This window comes from Pholis gunnellus (genome assembly GCF_910591455.1).
Source record: "Pholis gunnellus genome assembly, chromosome: 2".
Lineage (NCBI taxonomy): Eukaryota > Metazoa > Chordata > Actinopteri > Perciformes > Pholidae > Pholis > Pholis gunnellus.
In genome coordinates, this window is record NC_136536.1 from 14853527 (window position 1) to 14866462 (window position 12936).

The 12936-nt window shown below is 40.6% G+C and overlaps 3 protein-coding genes across 5 annotated transcripts; all 3 read left to right on the forward strand.

The window, feature by feature from the left end:
* The first annotated feature begins 400 nt into the window (after positions 1–400).
* Positions 401–6530, forward strand: traf3ip3 (TRAF3 interacting protein 3). 2 transcript variants are annotated; one of them, XM_079169216.1, is made up of 14 exons: positions 401–522; positions 1209–1664; positions 1772–1916; positions 2008–2092; positions 2182–2209; positions 2329–2358; positions 3026–3121; positions 3838–3909; positions 4113–4253; positions 4357–4494; positions 4571–4706; positions 4794–4939; positions 5262–5378; positions 5699–6530. In XM_079169216.1, the coding sequence occupies exons 2-14, from the start codon at positions 1242–1244 to the stop codon at positions 5897–5899; spliced, it is 1758 nt and encodes a 585-aa protein (XP_079025342.1). In that variant the 5' UTR covers positions 401–522; positions 1209–1241; the 3' UTR covers positions 5900–6530. The 2 variants fall into 2 exon arrangements, with proteins under 2 accessions (XP_079025342.1, XP_079025343.1); XM_079169217.1 differs by having other exon boundaries at positions 425–518.
* Positions 6531–7274: 744 nt separating this feature from the next.
* dnase1l1l (deoxyribonuclease I-like 1-like) lies at positions 7275–9244 on the forward strand (the record flags this gene model as incomplete). Its single annotated transcript, XM_079181347.1, has 8 exons — positions 7275–7415; positions 7500–7588; positions 7691–7777; positions 7871–7992; positions 8344–8456; positions 8643–8800; positions 8952–9048; positions 9134–9244. 8 exons carry the CDS (start codon positions 7275–7277, stop codon positions 9212–9214), a joined length of 888 nt encoding a protein of 295 aa, XP_079037473.1. The 3' UTR covers positions 9215–9244.
* A 295-nt stretch (positions 9245–9539) lies between these two features.
* On the forward strand, positions 9540–12902 carry LOC306712185 (uncharacterized protein). 2 transcript variants are annotated; one of them, XM_079181327.1, is made up of 7 exons: positions 9540–9567; positions 9665–9842; positions 9948–11627; positions 11722–11788; positions 11895–11964; positions 12060–12179; positions 12277–12902. In XM_079181327.1, exons 2-7 carry the CDS (start codon positions 9800–9802, stop codon positions 12391–12393), a joined length of 2097 nt encoding a protein of 698 aa, XP_079037453.1. In that variant the 5' UTR covers positions 9540–9567; positions 9665–9799; the 3' UTR covers positions 12394–12902. The 2 variants fall into 2 exon arrangements, with proteins under 2 accessions (XP_079037453.1, XP_079037454.1); XM_079181328.1 differs by having other exon boundaries at positions 11898–11964.
* The last annotated feature ends 34 nt before the right edge of the window (positions 12903–12936 follow it).

Here is a 12936-nt window from a genome sequence, read left to right on the forward strand (position 1 = left end):
TTTGGGTTAATTAATCTTGAAAATACTCATGACTTTAATCAAAACTTCTAACAAGTAAAATATTAAGTCAGTCAGCTTAACGCAAATAACAAATAGGCCTACACACGCATACACACCACCAGCAAATGATGAAGCTCATGACATTTAGAGCTTCTCAACTCATTTTAATGAAAATCTGAATGTAAAAAAGAATGTACATTTCCACGAGGCAACCACACACATAGCTCTCTCTCCCATGTGGTGGGTTTTATCCCAGGCTGCATGTAGGGGGAATTGTCTCAGTCTGTGTGTAATCTTGGGGGCCCACCCGTGTATGGCATCAGTTTGATGCGAGTGGCTGGTGAGATAGAGGAACATATGACGCTGTGGTTCACTTCACTTCCTGTAAAATTATGCTCAACAGAAACAGCTACATGCTCAACAGACCAAACCTCCGGACACTATTTCAGAAGAGTGAGAAAATGGATAACTTCTCAGTCGCCTCGTGAAGACTTTTCCCCACTGAATGAGATGGCATTGTAGGTAAGATCTGCCATGTTTTTTTTGCTTATCAAGCGACATACTTTCTTTGCATTATCTTGTACATTTTTCCTCCACAATCTACACTTTCCAGAGCCTAGTCTATCTTTGATAACTCTGATACTCAGTGTTAAAGGAGCTTTCTGACAAACAACAACAAAAATGCAACCACTGTAACATCTACATTACATTTACTGTTACTACAACTAGAACTATACGACCTACTACTACCGCTTCTACTAGAACTGACCTGCATGGTTCAAGTAGAAAAAGCATTGCTGCCACACAGAGCATCCTAAATGTAAAATATACTGTTGAGGTTTTTAATTTTGCTTTATTTTATGCATCCCATACCTTTGGAGCCCAAACACTAACTGTCTTTCTTCATATTCTTTTTTAGTGTTTGAGATATACAAATTGATACCACAGACGTTTAATGGCATATTTCAAACACTGTGTTTTCCATGTAAATGAAAAAAGCCTGAACTGTTACATACAGTTTATCTTCATGTGTACTGTCTGAACCGTCATTTTGCACCTGAAACACATCATTCAGTAATATTTTTCAGCTATCTATAACATTTGATACACAAAGTACATTGTATGATTTAAACTCAAATGTTAACGTGCTGTATTTTTCATAATGTAAGATCAATTCTAATAAATTTCATGATGCATTTTCGTTGTAGGCTCGGGACACTGTAACAGCCAGAGGGGCTGCCATGGACGCCCTGACTGTCAGGTGTATACAGCTCTCCCCAGTGAAACACTTTGAACAAATAGTGGACATCAGAGCAGAGAAACGTGAACACCTGCGAGGACGCAACAACGTGACTTCATGTCGCAGCCCTACGAGAGAGTTGGACACAAGACTGATCAAGAATGAATTGAAGGAAAAGAGGCAACTTGAATTTCTGAGGAGGAGATCAGTGAGCCCAGAGCCGTGTGGTTTGAATACTACAAACTATTATTCTAGGAGAAAACCTTCACCAAAGACATTTTTAATGAAACAATACAGTCCAATCAGCAAGTCAGAGACTTTGCATACAAATGTCCAAAATACTCCAACTGATAATGGGAGGCATACAATGATGATTTTAACACCAAAGAGTAGCGTAACTGAAGGCCCAAGCACCAGCAACTGGGTAATATCCTTTGACGTTATTAGTGTTATTTCACTAGAACCATGTTTAATCTTTCCACGTCCACAGGAGTAATACCTGCATCATCTTCTCTCTCCTTATTTCCCCAGGCTTCATTATGGACAGCACAGGTAACACTGATGAGCCAAGAGAAAGGCCATGCAAGGAATCAAGCCGCTACCTCCACAACAGCAATAAAGGAATCAAACCAGCACAGGGCGAAAAGCACAGATAAAAGAGAGAATAGTATTAATGGTAAATAGCTTGTCTATAACATTTTGATTAGAGACTGTCAAATTGTCTTTCATTGGCCCACTAATAATGTTGTTTTTACTTTCTCTCAAAGCTCAAAAGACAAGCATCAAAACATTCATCCATGCAGAAAAGATTCAGCAAAAGAATACACAGCGAGAGACCAGTGTGCAGACAGAGTGGGTTGAATTTAAATCTCAAATTTGATATCAGAGGCAGCTGTGATAGTGTTTCGTATTTCTATATTGAGATATTTTCTTCTGTGCAGGTCAGGTCACGTCACTGTCAAGGAGTCAGTAAGTTTCAAACTGTTGCTTTATTAAATGGGGTTTTAAATCTACAAATTGCAAATTACGATAACTACGATTTAATAAAATGTAACTGTTTTTGATGTCTCTTATCTCACACATAATAGGATCTTCAGAGGTTAACTGACTACTTGCAGGTAAACATAACAATTATTTTTCAAATCAATTATGTGTCGTTTGTTCTTTAAATCAGGACTATGTCACTTTTGAGAGATTAAATAAAACATTCTTCCTCTAATGAATGAAAAGTTACATTCACAAGCCATAAAACTCATCCTTTCTCAGTTGAACACACTCAATAATTTTGCTGATACAGCCTCACTTTGTCTGGTATGACCTGAAGCTTATGGTGGCTAATGTTAGCAAAGGTTAGCTAGATTTTGCTTTGTAACTGACATTACTGACATAAGTTTGTGTTTTTTCTCTTCCTGTCCTACTGTTACACTACATTTTACCACTCACAATCCTCCCATGTCACTTATTGCTACAGTGGCTGTTAATAAACAAAAGTTAAACAGTGTTGCTTTGTTTATATTATCTGAAGCTACCGTATGGCCCGTAGCTTATGGTGGCTAATATTAGCAAACGCTAGTTAGATTAGTTGTATAACTGACATAAAGGAAGTTTGTGACTTTATGACTCTTCTCTACTTTGTTCATTTGTTCTGAAGTTACTGTAAGCACCATCCTGTTTGAAGTAAATCACCTGCCTTTAATGTTTGAGACTAAAATAGGCACTTAAGTTACAGCCAGTAGTAGCACAATGTTGTATCTCTCCTCTCCTCTGCTGTCTGTTTTCTACCAGGAGGCTCTGTGGAGAGAGGAGGCTGTGAAGAAGAAGCTTGCCGCCCTCCAGGAGAGCACGTCAAACCTCATGAACTCCTCGAACAAAATATGGACGGTAAGACTCTGCATCCGTATGTACAGCCTATCATCAAGCACACCCCCAGGGTGTCACAGTTACAGTTTCCAAATACCAAACACATATCTCTTGTTTTATAAGGTCATGTTGTTGTTTTTGGCTCCATGATTGATATTAAACTGAAAATGTCTTCGTCAAAGTCGTGTATGGTGGCTGCCACCTCAGGAAGGCCTATGCAGTCTGTGGTTTGGAGCTTCCTGCTTCTGCTCTAACCTCCTGCATAGGAGGAGTGCAAGCTGTCATTCTCATACAGGAAGGGTGTGACAGTTAGCAGCTATAGGTGCTATGAATCCTCATTAGCTCTCTTTTGGCTACTCTAGCTGTAATGAATGAAGGGGAAATATTAGTGTTTCCCTTTTTTGTTAAATAGTTTTTTTAAATTTGGATTTGAACAGCAGTGGATCTAGAAGTTGATTTAGTTTAAATAATGTATGCTTTTTCTTTCTCAGTCAGGTATGTTATCATCAGGCAACTTATATGTTATATGTTTTTGAATTCAAAACAGTTTATTGCTGCGGCACATGCAGACATTGTGATCTTTCTTGAGGCTCACTGATGCTGCAAGTTCCCTTTGTGCACCAGTGAGTGTCGACAGTGAAAGAACAGACTGTCACAGATTCTGGTAGATGAACCATTCATTTTCCATCTGCAGGCCACAGCGTGACAGTCAGTCATTTCCTTTCTAACCCACACAGGCTCGCTGCAGTGAAGACTTGCTGAGAAACAAGATCAAGGCTCTGGAGGCGCAGCTGCAAGTCTGCCTGCAGGTAAGAACAGCAGCTGGTGGTAAAGATGCAAAGAGTGTTTTAAAAAAATATTTTTTAAAACATCATTTCAATGCAGAAACCCAAACATCTAAAGCAGCCGACCTGCTCATCACTTTCACTCTGTCACGCAGTGTTAGTCCAGTGTCTACTCTGGGTTCGGTAAGCGCTTGTAGGTTTAACTCAACAGTGTTGTGTCCTCATAGAAGTTTCCAAAGGATGGAGTGAAGAAACTGGTGATACAGATGGAGAAGCAGAAACTGGTGTATGAGGAGAGGGCCCTGGTCGCCCTGCAGAAGGTCACACAGGAGAAAACTGAGGCGCTCATCAAGTCTGAGACAATGCAGGTCAAATATCTAGCTTTTAACCCAAATAATAAACAACATTTCTATTTGACTATCTTGAAAGGCACATCGATGTCATTGACTTGTTTAGTTTTTTTGCCATCAGGAAGCGCTAGTTACGGCAAAGGAAGAGGCACTGAGGTGGCAGAGCCTTTGTGAGGAGCTGAAGCTGAGCTCTGCACAGCTTAGGGAGAACCAACACCTCAGTAATGAACAGCTGCAACAGCTGCACAGCCAAGTGGAGGTATAGTAGTATGTGACTAGGTGGATGGCCAGAAGTTTCAATGTGTATGGTTGTGAAAAACGTGTGTCCTGTGCAGCTGTCCAGAAGCAGAGAGGCCGAGCTGACGGAGGATGTGGTGTCATTGCAACAAGAGAAGAAGGAACTACAATATAACATTGGCCTGCTGGAAGAAGACCATCAGACTTTAAGAGAGGAAATTCAGCACCTCAGAGGCAAGACCCTTAGACCTTAGAGTCATGTGTTTATACAGAGTACAAGGCAACATGGTTCATTTATTTAAACAGTTTTCTATCTCCTAGATGGCAGCAATGAGAGCCAGAGCTCCATGATGCAGGGGCTTCTGACGTCAGAAGAAGCAGAGCCACGACTGACGGCGAGGAGAGACTCTCAGGTGGAGGAGCAGCTCCGTCACACTCAGGAGAAGCTCGGGCTCAAAGAGAGAGAGGTGAAGTGGAGATATCACAGTGTACTGTAGCACAATCACAAGCTAAATGTTTTGTTTCAGTTAGTTGTTTCACAGAATTAGATATTCATGAATTCACACTAAATGAGTCAAAGATAATATGCCAATCATTTAGGATTTCTACAATGTTTGCACTGATGCAGAATGATAATTACATTTTTATTTATTGAAATTATCTCAGCTTTCACACTACTCACCACTTCACTAATACATTTCAAATGAGTGTCAAATCTATTTAAAAAATATTCATCAAGATGCATTTTATGTTACTTGCCCTCCTTACTGGAAAAAAATGTGCACACAGTGCGAGGAGCTGCAGACAGAGCTGCATGCCATGGAGCAGGAGTGTCAGTCCAGCCAGGCCCGGCTGTCGCAGTGCAGGGACGAGCTCCGGCAACTCAGCCACCGCAGCAGGAGACCGGTGAGCCTTGTGTGTGTGTGTGTGTGTGTGTGTGTGTGTGTGTGTGTGCGCGTGTGTGCGTGTGTGCGTGTGTGCGTGTGTGCGTGTGTGTGTGCGTGTGTGTGTGCGTGTGTGTGTGTGCGTGTGTGCATGTGCGTTTAGGGGAATTTGAAACTAAATGTCCTTGCTATACTCAAATGCTCATTTGCCTTTACATTGTCACAATTTATTTTGCTTCATTTTTGCTGCATTAACCAAATCAGCTTAATATATATTTATATACTGTATATATATATAGATAATTTGACGTTTCTTCCCACGTTTTTTCCCACTTTGTTTAGACACGGCGTGGCTCCTGGTGGAAAGTGTATGTGACCTTCCTACTTCTCCTTGCTGTGGCGGGGGTTGCCATGTTGTGGGTGTGGCATCCTCCTTTCAGGGAGCAAGTTGAAGACCTGTACTCAGACATAGAAACACGTGTTGAAAACTATCTCATGGACATGGCGACTCCTCAACACTCGGGGTGTTTTAGACCGATATGACAATCAGTCACTGCTCAGGAACATTGTTCTCTGTTGTTGTGTTGCTTTGTTTTAAAGAAACATAGGATGTAGTTTGTTGATCATTTTGTATTTCAAAACATTTCAGACTTAGAGCTCAAAGTATTTGTGAAAATGTTGTGTTGACATGTGTAGGATGTTTGCAGAAAGTCAAAATGTAACTGTGTGACAATGTGAATGAAAAATGTCTTTGTAATGTATTCCAACAATGAAAACATGTTAAAGCAAATGTCACAAGTTGGCTGAGGTTAATACGATTTTAAGAAGTTGTGTGTCAACAATATCAACACAATAGTCAGGAGTAAGAACACAGGAAGCATCCTATGTATACTGTAAACAGCTTGATTGGTCAATAGCACCACCTTTAATTATTAAAAAGCCATAAAAAAAACACACAAAAAGCCATTAGGGAAAGACAAAACATAGTTCTTTCAGCTGTTGCTCTCAATAAACAAAACAAGGGAGAGTTAGTATGCAATAAAAAGCCATTAGAGTTTTACATGATCAGAAATAAAGTAATATTGTTACTAAAACATATGTCACATGTTATATGTTTGTTGAGTCAGTGCTTAAAAAATGTTTAGGCTTTGTGAGTTGAAATCAAATAAAGTGTCATCGGTTAGAGTCTTGAGTTCATGGTGGGTTAAGTGTCAAACAAGACACGTGAGATCTCCATTAGTGAAGACATCGTGAAGGAGGACCACCTGATGCATCTTAAACAAATCATCATCCACCGACCAACAATTATTCCCCTTTGAGTAAGATCTCATCTTACTAAGATCTGGTATAAAACAGAAATGATTGTCACAGCAAAAATCTCCCATCACAGTTAAGACTGCACCAGTGTACAGCATTAATTGTCTCGGCGATGTGATGGCACTTCTGTGGTAACTACCAGCTGCTCGTGTCAATGCTAAAATGACTGAAATGAATAATATGTTGAAAACTCTACAGAAATGTTCATGAAACTGACAGACATGACACATGGCACCGTCTATTGTCTGATTACACTCAAACCCAGAGACAAAACACACTATTGTTCATTGTATTCGGCGGTTTTAACTGTTCCAGATAAAGCTGACACAGCACTAAACAGGCACTGACACAGCACATCCACCACACAGATCTTTCCCACACACACGTTTACCTGCATGTTCCCCAAATACACCACAGCTCATTGAAAAGATGGATCTTTGCTGGACTGACGTCAGTCTCTGGTTGAAACTGGCACTGAAGGTAAGAGGCTGCAAAGTAGATGCTGATGAGTGACAAGGTTTTTTTTTAACATATTTCACAACTTGACAGGGCGGATCTTGCAAAACTCTCTTTTACTTACAGAGTGACAATCCTCCACAAGATGAGGACTGCAGTTCTGCTGTTTGTTGTGGGGTTTTGTGTGTCGAACGCCGCATCTTCCCTGAAAATCTGCGCTTTCAATGTTCAGAGCTTTGGTGAATCAAAGGCAAACAACAAGAAGGTTATGGGGATTCTTCTAAAGGTACTCTATTGTACAACAACTGGAGCAATATCCACGCAGAACTAGGTAACTGACAGACCTTTTTTTTCTTGTTTTGCTCCCAAGATTCTTTCTCGGTGCGACTTGTGTCTTATTCAGGAGGTCCGAGACTCTAAAGGAGCAGCAATACAAGCTTTGGTTAAGGATCTCAACAGGTAAGAGTTTTGTTTGATTCAAAAACTGCTAATCTAAAAGATCTGGTGAAGCCTCTTTCACAACTGCAACTTTAAACTTCTCATGTATGTGGTCATCAGCAGGTTTGACAAATCCAACTCATACTCTTATGTGGAAAGTGAAAGACTGGGGAGGAAGACTTACAAGGAGCAGTATGTCTACATTTACAGGTAACCCATAATCAAACACCACCTATTGCTCTTAATGGTCAGATTAACATGACATCCTTAACGTTGTTTTTTTTCCTCTCTGGTCTTCTCCAGGAGCAATGTGCTGACGGTCAAAGAGCATTATCAGTATCCTAAACTAGAAGGAGAAGGAACCAATGAAACAGATGTTTTCTCCAGAGAGCCTTTCATCGTTCGCTTCCACTCCCCAACGACATGTACGATGAAGCAAAAGGCATCTTTGGAATTATACAGAAGAAGAAAGTAGCCACATTAGCACACACTATTATCCCAGCTATTATCTGAGGCCAGTTTCACAAAGACAGACTTTCATTTCCTGGGTTTTAAAAAACTGGATGCTCGGTGGATATAAACACCTTATTCAGGGTTTCTAAAAAATATATACAGATATTAATAATCAGGGTTCTCTATGTTCCATGTGAGCATTGTATATGTATGATCATACCATATCAGCAAAACTAAGAAAAGACTGAAGTTTGCTTGTAAACACATTAATTGAAGATGTGTCATAAATGTTTGTTTTTTGGGTGGTTGCTGTTGTTTTGCAGTGGTGAAGGATTTGGTCCTGATTGGGCAGCACACCAGTCCAAGAAGTGCCATGAAGGAGATTAATGAACTGTATACTGTCTTCAAAGGAATTTACAAGAAGTGGAAGACTGATGTAGGTTAAACCATCATCATCATTTAAATACAGTATATTTATATATATATATTCTTTTCACTTTTCTATCTTGGTCAGAGTTCCTCAGCTTAGCTTCATATTGGTTTCTCTCTACCACATGTGACCACATCTATGAGTATTTGTTGTCTGATGAACTTCCCCTTTTGCCTCTTTTCATCCACCCAGAATGTGATGATCTTAGGGGACCTCAACGCCGGCTGCAGCTACGTCACCATCAAGGGCTGGAGAGCTGTGCGCTTGAGGAGTGACCCAAACTTTCGCTGGTTAATTGGAGATGAGCAAGACACTACTGTCCGTGAGAAGACGCACTGTGCCTATGACAGGTCAGTGACTGCTGAAAACTGAATCACATTAGGTGATTCAGAAGACGTGCTCAACAATGAAATGCATGTATAGTCTCTATAATGATTTAAGGTTATTGTAAGGGCTTTCTGCTGCAGGGTAATGTCATATACACAATTTTGGATTTTTCAGGATCATTGTCCACGGACGTGAGATTATTTCCAGTATAGTGCCAGGTTCAGCTCAACCGTTCAACTTTAAGAAGAATTTCCATCTGACAGAGGAGGAGGTAAACATGTCATATATACATATACACTTCTTTAATTCAGTTATATACCTCAAATGTAGATTCATTTCTTCTGATGGCATTTCAGGCTCTTGAGGTGAGTGATCATTTCCCTGTAGAAGTTGACCTGAAGCCTAACCACCGCTACCTCCTCCGCAATGAGCTGTAGGACAACCAGCAACAAACCAGGATGTCTGACCTTAACTGTAGTTTTACTGGATTTTAGTTGTCAAAATAAATCAAAGTTCACAAAAAAAAGTTCTTTTTTTTCACGACTCTAACTCATCACTTAAGTGGCACTGTATTCATCTCAGTTATGTAAGACACCATACACATGACTTGTTTCAGCATGAAGGAACAAGTGCTGCAGTTTATATAGTGCATCTGAAACCAAGACCACATCAAAGCTGACATCATTTCATCAGCTCATGAAGGTAAGTTCCTGAAGCAACGCAAAACATTACTTTTGTGATTTCACTTTTTAGACGGACACACAACATTTTGATTATCTTCAGCTTCATGGTACGGCTTACATGATATAGACATTTGTAGTTATATATTTAGCCAAATAAGTAACATTAGATTTATTGTGTAATTTATGCAACGTCTCGTTTGACAGGAAGCCACACGCAGCAACAACAGATGAGAGATACATTGCGCTCTCTTCCTTTCCGAGAAGAGATTATCTGCGGCAGTAATGTTTGTCTTGATATAACTTGTACAATATAAACTATTGTTTTCCCTATTTGAAAAGATGGAACAAAGTTTTGCTGATCTGCTTAGTGATGCTTTTTCAGGTAAGAAATACATCTTATATGTCTCAGTACTGTTGTATTTACTTTTCTACTTTTTTAAAACTAGTTATGAAAGTATTTAATTTTCAAATCATGATGTTGTCACAGAAACAACTGTCCCATCATTCCCTGATGAAGATTTGGACTTTGAGAATTTAAACTTTGATGAAAAATGTGAGGCAGTCAAAACAGACATCTCTCAAGAAAACGCACTAAGAAAGGAAGACGGGGCTCTGCAACAGGAAGCAAGTGGTCAAACTGCAGTTTTGTCTCACATGGAAACTAAAAATATATACATGGCTGAAAATGTTAATGAAGAGCAGTGTGATGATAAAAGCGAAGAGGAGGACTTTGAAGGTGTAAGGGTCATGAACAGGGACAAAACACCGGAGGATTACACAAGCTCAGAAGAAGAGACTGAAGAGAAAGGCTCTGGAGAAGATGAGGAAGATGAGGAAGATGATATAGGACCAGGAGAGGAACCAGGGGATTTGTTGAGGTCGGTTCGTTGCGACGACGAGTTTTGCGATGGTAATAAAGAGGACAGGATCTTTACTGAGGGACAACCTCTGGCCCTGGAGGCTGCTGGAAACCCTCAAGTTAGAAACGAGGAGCAAGGTGAGGGCGAGAGCGATGAGGAGGTGTCCTATTTTGAGAGAGTCCCTGAACGTGGCAGTGAGATGATGGTCAGAGATGACGGGATTGAAGAGGATGAGCAAGAGAGGGAAAAAGAAAAGGAAGAGGACTCGTGTGATTCTGAGCGTGAGGGCATGAAAATCGAACAAGAAGAAGCTGTTCTCGCTCTGTGCTGTGAGCAGAAGCTTGAAAATCGCCCAGCGAAAGCCAATTTGGAGTTTCCAGAAATATCAGTGCAAAATCTGCAGGATCTTATTGCTGAAGTTGATAGTGAGAAATATGGAGAGAAAATGAAGGATTTCTCAGGGGAGGAGCACCAAGATGCAGGTGAGAGCTTTGCAGATTATCCCTCAGACTTTTCCTCATGTGAATATGTCGAAGATGGAGGCAAGAATCAAGAGAAGAATCACCAGCCAAAGGCCTCGGCTTGTGCATCCGACAGCGATTCAATTACAAAGCAGAACACCTGCCTGGAAGGAGCTGTAACAGATGTCATGTGGATGGGGAGAGCTGAGCACACTGATGAGGAGGGGGACGGGTATCCGTACAGCAGAGAGGTGGATGCCAATGAGTTCAGGAGCCTGGACCTGGCTAATGGAGAAAAATACTTTGTGGAGAAGGTGTCCAGCGATGCAGCTGTAACAGCGGTTGATGATGGAGGCGAGACAGGTGAGAGTGATTCCTACACCTCCAGTGATGATGAGTTCGAAGAAAAAAGGAGTGATGTGGAACTCATGTGTCCACAAGATGCAGCATCTTCTGACTACTACAACAGAGTGGATCCAGCAGATTTCCACATTCATTGGAATCTAGACGTGTTAACAGCTGATACCCGTCTGTCTGAAGACCTGTTAACCGCAGAGGACACAGATGAAGCGGATGCACCGCTTTCAGATATCACTCAGCGTCCTGCAGAAGACGGCAACAGCTACTCAGTGGTACAGAGTGCAAAAACAACAAACCCCTCTAACCAGGGATCCCTGGATGATAGCTTCTTCTTTAACACTGAAGCAGAAGCCTCTGGGATCATGGAGAGTGGACAGTTGGAAGACGACGAGGACGAAGAGGAGAGGAACTGGGAAAAAGAGCAGCAGAGAATCAAGGCTTTCTACGAGTTTTATGATGACAGCGACGGAGAGAATGAAAGAGAAGGTGAGTGAAGATGATGAAGGGTATAATCGTCATATGGAATCACATTTTCAAATGATTTACATTTACAACGTTTTCTATTTGTGCATTTCTATAGGAAGACAGATAAAAGTTCAATTTTGTGCAGATCCATTGTCTCAAGTCATTCACTATGAAACTGACAGGTGAGCAGGACTAGTACTTAACTTTTTTTTTCTTGAACAAAAACTACAACTTGAGCAACGACAGATCCAAACATAACACAACCGTGTCTGCTTCCTTGTTTCTCAGCAGTGACAGAGCTTCACTCAGCAGCTCCACAGACGGGGAGGAGGACCTGAGCTCTGCAGAGACATCTGAGGTTTGCATGTGGACACATATACGCACACATTAAAAAATATATACCAATACATGAACACATAAACTAGATTTCTTAAATGCTTTGCCTTTGTCCAGGAATTGAAGGAGCTCGACAACACCACGGAAATGTCACAGGCTTGTGACCCCCCAAACACTCAGCTACCAGAGAACGTGCCAGATATCAGCGACACACACATCTGTACCAAGAAACACAAAGTGTGTACTCACTGGCGTTTACTGGACATTCACTGTTCATTTGTTCCTGAATTGTTTAGTTACTTTTGCCTCTCTGCCCTGTCCTTTGTTCCTGCAGTGCTTCAACATGCTGAAGCTGACACTGAAGATGGGTCTGGTGATACTGACGGGACTGCTGATGTTCTGGTTTGCCACAGACCAAGCAGGCTGGTTCAGCCATGTGTCCTTCTTTTAGGTCAAAACTTAATTTGTGGTCATTGAAATGTGTTCACATGCTTACGGCGGATGAAAGAAAAATCCAAAAATGACAATATTGTCTTGTAAAAATGCAATGTAAAGTGCTGTTGTCTGTTATATGCAATTGTGTGCTTAAAAAAGATGTATCTTTGTTTACAATGATGCTGATGTATTTATGCAGATTATATCAGGGCTAAATAGGCCTAAATCTAAGGTATCTAATGTGGTGGACAATAACTCAGTACATTTGCCAAAGTACTTTACAGTTTTGAGATACTTCTTCTCTTCATCATCACAGAGGGACATTTTGTACCCTTTTACAAAGTCTCTGACAGTTATATTTAATTGCTTTGCAGATACAAGTTTGTACATATAAAATTGAACTTAGAAAATACAATACATTGCTACAGTTTAAACTATGCAACAGTATGTAAAGTGGTTTTCTTTTAGATAGTTACTGTTATCATTGTCGTTAATAAAAGCTTAAGCTTGCTTACTTTCTTACTACTTCCTGTATTTGTGTATATGAATATAATCAGAC